The 14,547-nt window shown below is 38.5% G+C and overlaps 1 protein-coding gene across 5 annotated transcripts in view; it reads left to right on the forward strand.

Annotated features, from left to right (window-relative positions):
* Positions 1-14,547, forward strand: part of grid1a (glutamate receptor, ionotropic, delta 1a) — a 332,162-nt gene that overhangs the window by 278,764 nt on the left and 38,851 nt on the right. For all 5 annotated transcript variants that reach the window (XM_055018770.1, XM_055018769.1, XM_023271458.3 and 2 more), the window contains 3 exons: positions 8,698-8,871; positions 12,282-12,443; positions 13,413-13,532. In XM_055018770.1, the coding sequence (XP_054874745.1) occupies positions 8,698-8,871; positions 12,282-12,443; positions 13,413-13,532 (456 nt within the window). The remainder of the gene's footprint in view (positions 1-8,697; positions 8,872-12,281; positions 12,444-13,412; positions 13,533-14,547) is intronic.

The raw sequence follows: 14,547 nt of genomic DNA on the forward strand, positions 1-14,547 counted from the left end.
ACGCCTGACCAGATGCAGCCTGGTTGTATCGCAAAACCGTGCAGGGAAATAACAGCTCCCTGTTACCTCTTTGCCCTGAATGCAGCATCAGTCCCTGCAGACAGCTGCTACTATTCAGCTGCTCATCACAGAGTTGTGACATACATTTTAACCAGGTGATTCTCTTGCCCACCTTCATCGGCCGTCTGCGGTCGTGCCAGACTTTAGACCTCACACGGTCAAAGCAAGGTTTCACATTTCATTCAGCGCTCGTGACCGCTTATGCTAATCTGCCAGCATCAGCAGCAAGTGAACTGATGAATGTAGTTGTCAAGCTGGACATGCGATAAGAGTCCACAGGGACGAGGTGATGTAAGAGTGCGATCACAGGTCGAAAAAAACAATAAGATGTGACGGACAAACAAAAGAAATGAAACTGATGCTATGCTCCGATTAGTCTTTCTGCTTAAGCGTGACTTGAGCAAAACACTTGCAGTCTACAAAATTAAAATGCCAAATGATCCAAAACTGTATTAATTCTGCTTTAGCAACTATATTACTTAGTTTTAGCATTAGGATATTTGGTCCTATGTAAATGCAAAATATCTTACCGTGGAAGTACATTTGGAATGCATTACCAAATGGAAATAGAATGTTAGCAGATTGAAAAACTTTTACAGCAAGAGCTAAGTATTGGCTGAAAGAAAAACAAGAATGTACCCACCTATGACATCTGTAAGGTCTGACTGACTGCTGTGGATTGTGTCATTATGTGTGTGTGTGTGTGTGTGTGTGTGTGTGTGTGTGTGTGTGTGTGTGTGTGTGTGTGTGTGTGTGTGTGTGTGTGTAAAGTAGTTTATAATGTTGTCTGTTGCTGTTTTTATGTTGGTCTTCTGTCTACCTCTGTCTACTTTTACTGAAAAGCCCAACCAGGGATAGGAGTTAAACTAACACTTCAGATATTTAAAATCCAGACCCCACAGGAACAGCTCAAAGCAATAAAAGTCAGTTTTATTTTGTTTTTCAATATGTCACATAACCACCTTTATTACTGATGATCCTCCTGGGTATGGAGGATATTGGTGTTGTACAATTTTTTGAAGAGATTTTTTTGTCTTTTTTCAGAAACCATTTTTTTCCGCTTTTCTTTGCTGCTCTACCGCTCTCTTTAAAATACCCCAAAGATTCTGACTTGATTCTAGTCAGGCGACCTACTTGGCCAGGTCACAGTATTAACCTTTTTTCTTCCTGAGCAACTCTTGAGTGATTTTGACAGTGTGCTTTAGATCGTTATCATGCTGGATTATCCCTCTTCTGTCAAGTTTCTGGGGACCCGGAGTCATCTTGTCAGCCAGTATTTCATTATATCCACAGGCATCTATAAATGTCACCTCCCCAACACCTTTTGTTCTCCTGCTACGCCATATCATTGCACTCGCACCTCCATGCTTCACTGTAAGGATTATGCATTCACTGTAGTCCTGGCCAGGTTCTCACCAAACATGCCTGAATCCATCTGAGCCAAACACATTTATCTTGATCAAATACTATGCTTCCAATATTAATCAGGCTTCTTTTCCGGTTCTTTTACAAAGTTTAATCTTGCAGTTTTGTGCTGAAGAGCAAGCAAGGTTTTTTTTTCTTTTTTCTTGGACACCGTCCAGAGAGGTTAATGTTATGCACTGACCTGTCACAGAGACTCTGATTTCCACTGGTAATCCCTGTGCCAAGTCTGAAGCACTTCCCTGACTGTTTTTCAGAGATAAAGTGTGCAAGTAGTCCACCATCCATGGTGCCATTGAAGGATGACGGGTGCTGCAGCTTTGATTTGTGGCACAATGGCTCGCTCTATACCTCCTGATTACTGCTGTAGCTTTACTTTCACAGATTTTTAGTTGGTCACAGATCTTTCTGTATCTTTTTCGATCTTTGGAAAGATGGACAATCAGATTTTTCAGTTCCTCTGGCAGTTCTTTTCAATGGGCAGTCCTGATGCAGACGTGCACACGGACACAGCCTGCAGGTCCGGAACTAAGAAAGCTGGTGTGTGTCTGGAGGAGTAGTGTTCACGGGTCATTTTATAATGCTTTACTTGGAACCTTAGAAACCACGAATCGATCCTAGTGATATTACACAAGGGTGTCGTCAGAAAAAGTACAGTCATTTAGTTAAGTAAAAATGATGGAGCAAAGGCCAAGATGTTCTGACCTTAACTTTCTAGCATGGGTCAGCCTGAAAATGACTACATTTTCCCGTAATGCAGCTCAATTACCTTTTTCATTATACCTTCCTACATTTATCTGATAATCCGCTTTTTACAATGAAGGGTTTCGGTTGTGCATTAAGAAACCCAGGCCCAAGCTTATAATGACTCAAGTAATGTCACTTATAACAATGTCAAAAATGTTCCCACCACAGGGGACATTGTCTGCAACAAAAGATTATTTTCAATATAATTTTCTGGAGCGCAGAGTCACATTTTCAGATGTCTTGTTTTGCGTTACCAACAACAACCAAAAGAAATAATGAAATCCAAAGACAGAGTTGAGTTTATTATCCTCACATTTGAGAAACTCCTTGTTTGGCATCTTTGCTTAGAAAATGAAAATAGAGAATAGAAATACAATAAGTGAAATTGTTGCCTATTACTTTTCTGTCCGACTTAATCACTGAAGTTCTATATATTATTAAAATGTCGTGTGTAAAATCTGTAAGTGGAAAACAATTAGTTTTTCTCTCAGCATTTTTAGCTTTAGACTGATGCTATAGTATTTTAAAACCAAAGGAGTCAATTTCACAGTTCACGAGACCTCAGGGCATGGAGCTTACTCAGCACAAAAATGACCAACGTGATCTTTGGAGGATAAAAACGGGAAGCATTGAAGTCAATGTGTAAGAAGTGCAGCAGAACCTGACGTGAGCAGGAGGCCACAGAGATGATAGGCAGGCGTGTTTCTCGCTAAACCACCCACTAAACCAGGGTGTTCCAGCTGCTAGCACACAGAAGGCTGTCCGCCTCTGACACCGGCTGGTCCACTCAGATGGATTGCACATCCTGGGAGGATTTGTTGTTGTTTTTTTCCCCCCTTCAAAGGCGGGACAGTGACACTTGAGAATGTTTGATGGATTAGGTGGTTGTGCCTGCTGTGACAGACAGAGTCGAGGAGGACAGTCATGATATGACTGATGTCTTGGGTAACTGCCCATCAAGCAACTGACATGGAAACCCTATTCTACTGACGCAATGTCCGCCACATCATACTGTTGGATGGGAAGGTGGATTATTGAGGAGGCCGCTTATGACATAAAAACAATGATAATTTCCAGAGGACTGTAGAATATTGCATTTATCAAAACATTGGATTTGCCATTATGGTCCTCAATGCCATTAACCACCATCAGCATCCATGCGGTGGCTTTTTGCATGAATGATCTAATTCAGATGTCAAAAATTAACCCTCAAATGGGGATCAGTCAACGTCCTTCATGAACCATCTTATCTAAATGTTACAGCAGTTACATTCACAGTTATTTTATGCCATTAGGGTTAATAAGTGAGCATTTCAAATTACACACAAACCCACTGCTGGCTGAAATTTCAATTCTATCATAGCAACAAATTCCTCAACACCAACACAAATGCAGATGGTGGTTTGTACTTAAGTTAATATCACTGAGTCAGCTTCCAGTGGTCTCATGAACAATGATCTGTGTAATGGGATGGTGTCCACCGTTGCACGGCACTGTAAAAAAAAAAAAAAACACATGAACTAATTTATTACTGCAATTATTTGCATGTCATTGCGCCTTATGTCACATTGGAGATATCCTGTTCCAATTAAGCAGCCTCTTTGCCACACTAATCCTAAGTACTAATACACTCATAATGCTCACCTCTTAGGTCAAGGTCCATGTTTTTTGCTCTTAAGCTGCATTTGGGAATTTCCGATCAAAGCAAACAGGCTGGGTGATCTAAAACTAAGGTCATGTTGATGCAGATCAGGCGGCGAAGGGCAGAAATCCTGCTGCTTTTCCACCTGCACAGAACACATGTTATCGCAAGTGGTGTTTTTTTTGTTTCTCTGTCAGGTAGCTGTTAGTTGTGAGCAACCAGAGCCAAAGTTTTCAGTTATGTGCATGGAAATTCATCTAGATGCAATGTTTTAACTGATTATTAATTTACAGAAAAACTAATTAATAGTAATAAACAAACATGCCATCATATACCCTCCTACTGTAGTTGTTATTGCAAACAGCCACAAACCCACATCTCCTAAAACTGCATTCCTCCCATTGTTTGAAATATCTTCATCCCTATCCAGCCTCTTTACATCCATATTTCATCTCCTCACTAGAATGGCAGAAGTTACATGGTTGCACCAATGTGCTTTTAACCCATTACATAGACTTAAACCATACATTTCTGACATGCCATAGATGATCTTTGGATATTTAACAAGAAATAACTACTTTCTTCTACTCAGGGAAGTTGCATGGCTGTTGTGGTTTATTGGACTAATCAGTTTGTGCTGGCACTGCTTGAGAGCATTATTAATAAAGCCCAATAAAACACTGGCGTAACCATCATTAACTTAATTTGCCAATTTCATAATGAAATGATCATCAAAAAAGTGAGTGAAGCTAATGCATGTCTGTGTGACTGCACTGCAATCTGAAGCACAAAGCGCCCCGTTATTCAGATGAGTTTCCCTCCATGTTGACCTTTTTTCCTTAATCTCTGTCTGACTAAGTGCTGGCATGGTGCCATTTTACTGCTGAAGTTTCACACACAAAAGAAAATGTAATTGCATTTCATCATGATAATAAAGAAAATATGTTATGCATGCTGTACCTCAATTTAAATCTGTTTTTTGTGGTTAGATATTAAGAAACTTTTTTCGTATACACCACCGTTGAAAAGTTTGGGGTCCCTCAGGCAATTTCATGTTTTCCATGAAAAGTCACACTTTTATCCATGTGCTAACATAACTGTACAAGGGTTTTCTAATCATCAATGAGCCTTTCAACACCATTAGCTAACACAATGTAGCATTAGAACACAGGAGTGATGGTTGCTGGAAATGTTCCTCTGTACCTCTATGGAGATATTCCATTAAAAATCAGCTGTTTCCAGCTAGAATAGTCATTTACCACATTAACAATGTCTAGACTGGATTTATCATTCATTTAATGTTATCTTCATTGAAAAAAAATGCTTGTCTTTCAAACATAAGGACATTTCAAAGTGACCCATGCATGTGTGCAGCACTAAATATTTAATGTTGTGGTTGTACCCAACATATTTAATGCAAAATGTAAAAGCTTTGTGTATAATATACTAGTTTATCATGTATGTTCTTTGCAAGAATGGTGTAGTATATTTGTCATCGTTGTGCCAAACAAGTAAATACATCATCTCTCCTCATGTAAACTCAGCTATGATGCTCAGTTTTCAGCACAACTGCCTACCAGAATAGAACATATTGAGAAACCTTTAATTTTGCATAACTTACAAGATATTATCATTTTTAGTGTTTGATGTGGAAGTGGAAAGCTTCAGTTTCATAAAAGTGCTAAATTACTTCTCTGAAAATACAGGTCATAGTCTTACAAGTCAGCAACAGCTTGTGTCTTTTGTTATTCAAGGTTTGTGCTGTTTGAATGAAATGTTACATTACAAAAAGACAATAGGATCACAAAAAATTCAGATGTATCACCAAATATTTGCATAATAAACTAATGTTAAGGTAATTTCGGCCTACCTCATTGTTTTCTCTCTAGTATTCTCAAAATACATTAAAAGACATGAATGTATACGCGTTTTATAGGGAAGAACATCTCAAATTAATGCTGTTTTGTCCTTCATTTCTGCCTTCTGTGGCATTACTTCTCAGCTTAGTTCCCCGCAGTTTCATAAAAAAAGCACCTTAACTTCTAATTAAATGACTGTCATGATTACCACTAAAATTTGTATTTATTTCCAGTGAAAGATGAATAACTTGAATGAGCAGCACAAAGAAGATCATTTAGCCTATCTGTCAGCTGAAGTTGATTTGATTAATGTATTTTGCTCGTCAGTTGTCATTGAAACGTGGCTGTGCTGCATTCACCTTTTCACAAATCTTAGCGGGGTTACCTCCAAGGAGCTTGACGACTGAAGTAATTGAGTGATAATTGCAGATTTTAAAAGCAGTTTGCACGCTCTCTGCTGGTGTCAGAAATAACATTGGGATTTGGCTGGTGTTTGACTAGTATATAATACACACAGCTTTTATATTTTGCATCAAAAATGTCGGATACAACCACAACATTGTACATTTAGTGTTGCACACATGCACAGGCACTTGCAAAATAACTTTCACTGTATATATGAAAAAAGTTTCTTAACATCTAACCACTATAAAACAGATTTAAAATGAGGTATAATGTATTTTCTTTATTATCATGATGAAATGCAATTACATTTTCTTTTGTGTGTGAAACTTCAGCAGTAAAACGGCACCATGCCAGCGCTTAGTCAGACAGAGATTAAGGAAAAAAGGTCAACATGGAGGGAAACTCATCTGAATAACGGGGCGCTTTGTGCTTCAGATTGCAGTGCAGTCACACAGACATGCATTAGCTTCACTCACTTTTTTGATGATCATTTCATTATGAAATTGGCAAATTAAGTTAATGATGGTTACGCCAGTGTTTTATTGGGCTTTATTAATAATGCTCTCAAGCAGTGCCAGCACAAACTGATTAGTCCAATAAACCACAACAGCCATGCCACTTCCCTGAGTAGAAGAAAGTAGTTATTTCTTGTTAAATATCCAAAGATCAGCTATGGCATGTCAGAAATGTATGGTTTAAGTCTATTAATAATAGGCTCAAAACACAATCACTAGCAGGCATGTGGCCACATTGATGCAACCATTTAATTTCTGTCGTTCTAGTGAGAAGATGTGGATGTCAAGAGGTGGGATAGGGATGAAGATATTTCAAATAGTGGGAGGAATGCAGTTTTAGGAGATGTGAGTTTGTGCCTGTTTGCAATAACAACGACAGTAGCAGGATATATGATGGCATTTTTGTTTTAGATGAATAAACCTCACAGCGCTTCCACAAAAATGCATCAGTTTTAGTCAGCGGCTTGAAGTATGTGTCCTTTCTACTCTTTAAGTAGTGATGGGTAATTTTTGTCTGCAAATTGCAGAAGTGAAATACATCATAGCCGTGTCCAAATTGTGACTTAATGGTCTGTACTTTCTCCTCAAACAGAGGTTAAAAAGACGCACATTTTGCGAGCCATGTCCCATTGGTCTGTGTCAGCGCTCGGTCAGGTTATGACATAAATGTCACCTGTGATGGTGACAGAATACTTGGACTCGGTGGCACTGCAAGTTATTAACTTGGACACCAAGGTTCACCTCTGTGAACCGTGCAACATAATTTGTCTGATTAATGTGTCATGGCAACTCATGAATATTCATATTTTCCACCTGACTAGCTGTGAAGAGGAAGAAGAAAAAGAAAAAAACAGCTAGATGAGCTAGAATCACCTGAGGAGTGTTTTACTCACAGTGTGCACAGATCTGGGAAATTGGAAAAAATATTTTTTGCTGCCAATTCTCTCCATATGAGATATGCATGTGGGAAAAAGGCTTACAAGGAAACGTGAATTTCAAAAGCAGCAGATTTGGATAAGTAATTTGGGGGGAAAGAAGCAGAATTAAGGAAAACCTAGAAAGAAAGGTTAAGTAAGAGTGATGGCAAGATGATAAGAGATTACAAACCCCATCAGGATGAAAGGGGAAGCACTATACAATGGCAGGAGGCAGGAGAAATTAACATTAAAGGCGGACAGAGACCAACAGTAACAACGTGAGACGTGGATAGAAAAGGGAGAGATCAAATGTCTGATAGGGAGCATGTATTCAGGCATGTGTGGCGAGGGATTACACCAACCAAGAGCCGCTTAGGTTTTGACCTGACAGCAACCTCAACCGACCCGCAGCTTTATTGTCAGATAGTATATGAACCCAACGTTCCTCAAGAGACTCACTGTCTGCCTCAGCATTGACCACTGTCCTACTCTGGAGACTCGCAGGCAGATCAGCGTCTCATGAATATTGATCTGATCCTCTACACAAGCATCCCACACAGAAGAGGACCAAGGGTCACCTGCGCTATTATTGTGAAGGATATACTTGAAATTATCATTGATCCGTCAATTGGATGCGAATAACATAATAATAAGGCTACAGAGTTCACAGTTGTGTGTGTTTTGGTTTAGAAACATCGACTCGTTTGATTTGATTTGTAAAAAAAAAATACATTTTTAAATGCAGGGACAGAAAAGTTCTGTGAGTTAAGCTTAGGTTGGTTCACAGAAATAAAGAAGTAAAATTTTCCAAAACAACTTGAGTACTTAAGTTGAAATCTCAGCCCAAGTCTCTGTATCAGTTTTCCCCATTTAACCTGATGGAACTGTCCTCACTTAATTGCTCTGTGTCCCCCCCAGTGTGTCAGCTGATATTTTAATTGCTCAAGAAGCAGGCACAGCCAAAACCCCTCCAAGGTTTTCATTCTTTTCCACTCAGATTCATGGCTTGTGTCATGATTCCTCACTGTGGAAAAAAAAAGTCCCAGTCTGATAAAAATGTGTCACTTTGACTTATATAAAGTGAAAAGATGTGTTTAGTTTAACTCCTTCTCTGCCTCCTTTGTCTTCAGGAGGTGAGCGATGCCGACATCATGGAGCTGGTTCACAGCTCTCTGGGCCGGATGACCATCATCCGTCAGATCTTCCCTTTGTGGAGGGACACCAATGTTCGATGTATGAGGAACAATCATCGCATCTCCTCCCTGCTGTGTGACCCACAGGAAGGTTATCTGCAGTCCCTGGAGGTAAAAAAAATAAAAAATAAACACTTAAAGATTTGCTGTTTAAGCTGCTAGAATATTGTCATTCAGATTGTATTGGTCTAACAGGACTGACTCTTCTTTTGTTTTATTAACAGAAAATCCATGTCTGCTCTCGCTTTTACTGAATTACATTAACTCTCTAAACCCAAAACCCACCGGTGGGTTTTAAAGGGAAGCTGTTGTTTTTTTAAAAAATGCAAAAATTACCCAATTTATTATAAGAAGAAGCAGTGAAAATAGATACAATTAGTGGATATTTAACTTACAATCTTTGAGCTAATATTTTTTTGGTTTCATCTGAAGAAATTCACCAAGTATAACATTAAAATCATTGTATTTCATTCAAGTTAGTTTATTCTATATGCTCATTTAAAAATTCTCAGAAAATACATAATTTATCAAACAGTATATTGTAAAAAATGAAGAAATATGCAGTCCTTGGAACAACTAAAAAAGCCTTTACTGACTTTGCTGCGACCAACAGTCACATGACAAAAATTCTGGGATTTTTGCACTGAACTGGGCTGAATGTGAAACTAAAAATACAAGTAGTAAAATATTTAGAATATCTAGAGTCACTATTTGTTTTTCCAATATTATTCACTCCTGTTGGCACTTGAAAAAATGTACAGATTAATTGTAGTTCGGTGGGGTTTTTGGCTGTTTTTTTTTCTGTAAAATAAATGATAAAAGAAATGCAGTTTCATATTTTTCTTTTTTATTATTTATTCCATTTTAAATGTGTTGTACTGCACAGATATTTTTGAGGTCTTTCTACTTCTAGCCATTGCAATGTTGTTTCCATAGAGATGCAAAAAATTAAAAAATGAATAAATTAAATTTAAAAAAGCCCAGGAAAAGTTTAAAGAATTAAAATTATTAACATTTTTTTGTTATCCTGTCAAATAACAGTTACAACATAAACAACCTTAGTGCATGAAGACATCATGCTTTTACAGTGGTGAAATATTTGTCAAACACAAACATAAATTCTTACATATATTGGATTACATTATACATTGGGTTACATTGCAAATTTCCTGAATCAAGTTCTACAAAAAATAATTAAACTAAATTTAAAAATACAGAGGAAAGTCTTCATTTCTAAGGATTATTTTTTCATAAATCTTTATGTAATTACCACTAAAACATGAAAATATGAAGGACAGACACATTTTGTTTCAGACTAAAATTATTGTAAATGCAAATTATTTTATTTATCATGTTCGTCTACTTAAAAATTTTCTATAATATTCTATAATATGTTGACTATTGCAGGCTGGTAAGAAACATGGCTGTAAAAAGCTGTTCGTACCTGTAAGCAGTTTAAATTCAGCCGATTATGCTGAATTCAAATGGTGGCTTTTTTTTTTTTTTTTTTTTTTTTTTTACTGTACCAGAAAAAAAATACGAAAAGAAACGGCAGCAAAACTCCCAGAGAAAAATCTGCATTTTGAACTGTCCATTGTCCATGAAAACGCTCAGCATGTTCCAAACAAGCGCATATTCACCAACATAAGCTACTTTCACATTCAGATTGTGAGCTTTGAGGATGGTGAATGCACAGCGTGATGGATGAGGCTGTACCGGGTATTTGACTTGTGGCAAGGTTGTGCTTTTTTTTTCTTGTATTTTTCTATCCCTGTTGCTGTGAGTATTTATAGAACTGTGACTTTGTGCTTCACGAGCAACTAGCATGTTTCATCCACTTTTTTCCGGTATCCAACATGAGGGACATGGGATGTGATTCCTGCTTTATTCCACAAGTGCTTCATGTAGCAGCACGCAGCCAAGCTAGTGGTACATTAATATAAATATTAACTGATTATGTATGCAGCTGAATATATAGTCAAGTCCCCTGGTAAGATAATTATGAGGGACATGAATACCCATGAATACAAATGACCGCAGGCCATGTGTGCAGGGAATAATGGGCAGAACAGAGTAGATTATTGCTTTCAATGAAGGAAAAGATTGTTTTTATAACATATAAATCTACTTTAATCCATAAATATGATCACATTGTAGATTTTTAAACTAAAATCAGTATTTGAAAGTACTACATGTTGTAGAACAAATTGTGTCTTTTATAATATCTATTAAGGATTTATCAACCAGAAACCCAACCAAAGGTAAATTCTGTCAAAGAGAGTGATTAAAAAAAAAGAAATGATCTATAGCTCTGTTATCACTCAAACACTATGTCACTTTTTCTTCCTCTGGGTCTTCAAAGCAACCTTGCTGACCTTGCCACTTATTGCTTTCTTTAGAGAGTGAAGAGCACTTCCTTACACCTCTCCGATGTTTCTCTTGTTCGATCCATCTGGAGTGCAGTGTCCGTGTTCCTCGTAGTTCCACTGAAATGTTCACATTGCTTTTTATCCACACTCCGGACAGATGGCAAAACCATGTGTTGTGCGCACCCACAGTCCTAAATAATTCACATGAAAGAGGGTTAAACATCGGCTAATGGCAGTTGAAACATTCGTCAGAACAGCGAAACAATGAGGAGATTACGGTGCTTCTCCTGTGCCTTTCACAACGCCGCCAGCTGTGGTGAAATCCAGAGCTACCGAGTTGTATTTCACCTGGACTTAGCTTCTGACTCGGTGACCTTGAGGCGAGTGGAGCTGACTTGCTGGATGTCTTAGCACTGAGAGGCTCGGAGTGAAGTCTAAATATGTCATGAACCGACTGCCTGGAGTGGCAGCTAGTATTGCCTCGGCGGATGCACTGCTGTGGGAGGATTTGACTTGACTCAGAGGACCTATCAAATCCACTGTCACACCAAGAGAGGAGACACAAGACATGATTCCTGACAGGATGCACTGGAGTTGAAGGGGAGACATCTGGACTGATGGCAGCTCTGAAATTCATTAGACGGACGATTATTGAACCAGAAATAATTGCTGTTTTCACATCTCACCGCCGCAGTAGCATCACGTCCGCCCTTTACCAGTGCAAATCGCAAATCATGCAGTCGCTTCACCAGCTTCAGGTAGTCATATCCCACCGTTGTTCAACAAATCAACCTCAGTGCTTGACCCAACGGTTTTCTGCAAATAGAAATGTGGACACTCGTGACTGAAGAGAGAAATTGAGTCTTCATCTCAACACCAGAAGGACATGGAAACAACTTCTCACCATTTTTAACCCACTGCCAATCTCTCTATAAGAAAGGAGATGAGATTGTTTTCTGTCATTCGACCTTACAGACTGAAAGACATAAAAAAAAAAACAACACAAGGGTTCATTGTAGCACTGTGTGGAGCTAATATTAGTTCTCTTTGTTGTATTCAGAGTATGTGTTCTGTTTTTTGTTGCAAGGAAGACGTTTGCAAAAAATCTTAAAAATTGCTTGCTTTTTTTGTGGTTTTTTTTCCACACATCAGGTGTCGAATCTCTACCTGTATGACAGTGTTTTGATGCTGGCCAACGCCTTCTATAGGAAACTGGAGGACAGGAAGTGGCACAGTATGGCCAGCCTTAACTGCATGAGGAAGTCCACCAAGCCCTGGAACGGAGGATGGTCTATGCTTGACACGATCCAAAAGGTATTTGAAGTTACCATTTTGTCTTCTTTGACTATTCTGCTGCTTTGTACTTGGTGTTTTCCAAGACATCGTGAATAGTAGTTTCTGCATTATTCTGTCATGGTTGATTTTGTAAAAAGTTACATACAGAAAATGCATTTCCAAGGGAAACGTTAGCAAGTACAAAGGTGGTTTATACAGTCAAAACACTCCTTAGGAAAATGCATTGAACTACTATGATCTACTATGAAACTGCTTCTGTTATCTTTTAAAATGCCCTCAAGGAAGCTGATTATGAAATGGGATCTCCACGTTTGGCGTCAGGAAGAATTTGAGGCAGATTCAGAGCTTTGATCTCTTTATGCTTATGTAACTCATTAGTTCTCGCATTGAAATACAGCCTCATATACTAGAAAGTGGCTCCGTGTCATTCATTTCAGTCTGATAATGGAATTTCTCACCGTTGCAGAGAGTCATGCTGGTTTAATCTTAAGTTTGACATTGAATGACTGCGTGGGGCATGAAGATACAACAAAGCATCCTATCGTTGTGTTGTGTTGAGCATAAACTAACTTAAATTGATGTATTTTCTGTAACTGTTTGGACTTGTTTCAAAAATGCACTAGACCTTTGCATGGAAGGTCATTTCACCTCACCGTCTTTAATTTTCTGTAATAACTGCATAGTCTACCTACAAGTCTGGTTGACTGCCACCTATGTAAGACCTCTGAGTGTACAGTTCAGGGTATAATTTGCATAATTTTCATGGTTTGATTGACGAGGAGCATTGAAAATCTCCCCTGGATAATTCCACAATGGAAAACATCACAATTCTGTGAAATAGTACCAAAGCCAAAGCAAGCCAATGGAATAATTTCAAGTACTTATTTTTACTAAATTTTAATGAAAAACAGAATGTGCAAGAAGTTATTATATGTACTGGACTTGGCCATTTTTTCGCTTCTTCCATTTCTGTGTTTTTTGCTGCAGGGACGGATCAGTGGCCTCACCGGACTGATGGACTTTCGGGCTGAAGGCTCTAATTCTCATGTACAGTTTGAGATTCTTGGGACCAGCTACAGCGAGACATTTGGGAAAGATGTGAAAAGGGTCAGTCCAGAAGTTTTTTTCTTAAATATATATTCTGCCCACTTGTCTATTGAGAAGACCTCATGAAAAACTTACCAAAGTCACTTGAAGTTTTAGGCCAAATTTTATGGTATGGCATGAAATTTTTGGAAATAGTTTTTTTTTTTTTTTTTTAATATACTTTAGCCAATCTCAGAGACTCAGTAGTTGAGGTCTATTTTTATTCCACCTTTCAGTATGTCAGAAATAACCATGTCACTGTGTTGCATGTTAGTGCAATGTGTTCCACAGCAGGGTGCCGCATCGCCTTCATTTCGCAAAATACAGCAACTGTGCCAAGCTCCACTGATTTACTCTGTGCATTAGACTGCAGACTGCTCTATTACAGCTTCCGTTTGGAAGTCCACTTCAGAAACTTTTTGTCGGTGGATGCAATTTTCCACGGACTTACATAACTGCCCAATCTGTAGGTGTTGAGGGAACAGCAGGTACTGTGAGCCCATTGATGAAAAATAGCTTTTCTTAGACAACATTTCAATGCAACTACTCACTGCGTGCTGCATTTCTTATTATCCCAGAGCCCCCCTGCAAATCTCTTAAATGTAGGTAGTCAATTCTCAAAGACTGGTATGCTGCAGGTTTTCATTCTTCTTTCACAGTTAATTATCCACAACTGGCATCAGGTAGATCCAGCACATACCAGGTGTGACTTACATATTACAAGAGAGAAACAAAATGTCCTCAAGGAGAAGAATTAATCAACCCTTCTACTAGAAACCCTAGGGTTCCATTGGGGTTCCTGACAGAGCAAATATTGTATGGACGGCTTCCAACAGTCTATTGTTCTTTAATTTTTTTTCATAAACCACTTCGCAGTTTTAATCCTGAGGATTTAAGGCCATGTTGTGCTTTTCCTCTCATATCAAGTGAATGCAATTTATTTAGTGGCAGGATAGAAATTCAGCTGAACTCTCGTCCCTGATAAGTGTGGTCACAGGGCTTAGCATTTGTCAGTGAGGTGTCAGGTATGTGGGTG

The sequence above is a fragment of the Amphiprion ocellaris genome, chromosome 16, assembly GCF_022539595.1.
Source record: "Amphiprion ocellaris isolate individual 3 ecotype Okinawa chromosome 16, ASM2253959v1, whole genome shotgun sequence".
In the NCBI taxonomy this organism is placed as follows: Eukaryota; Metazoa; Chordata; class Actinopteri; family Pomacentridae; genus Amphiprion; species Amphiprion ocellaris.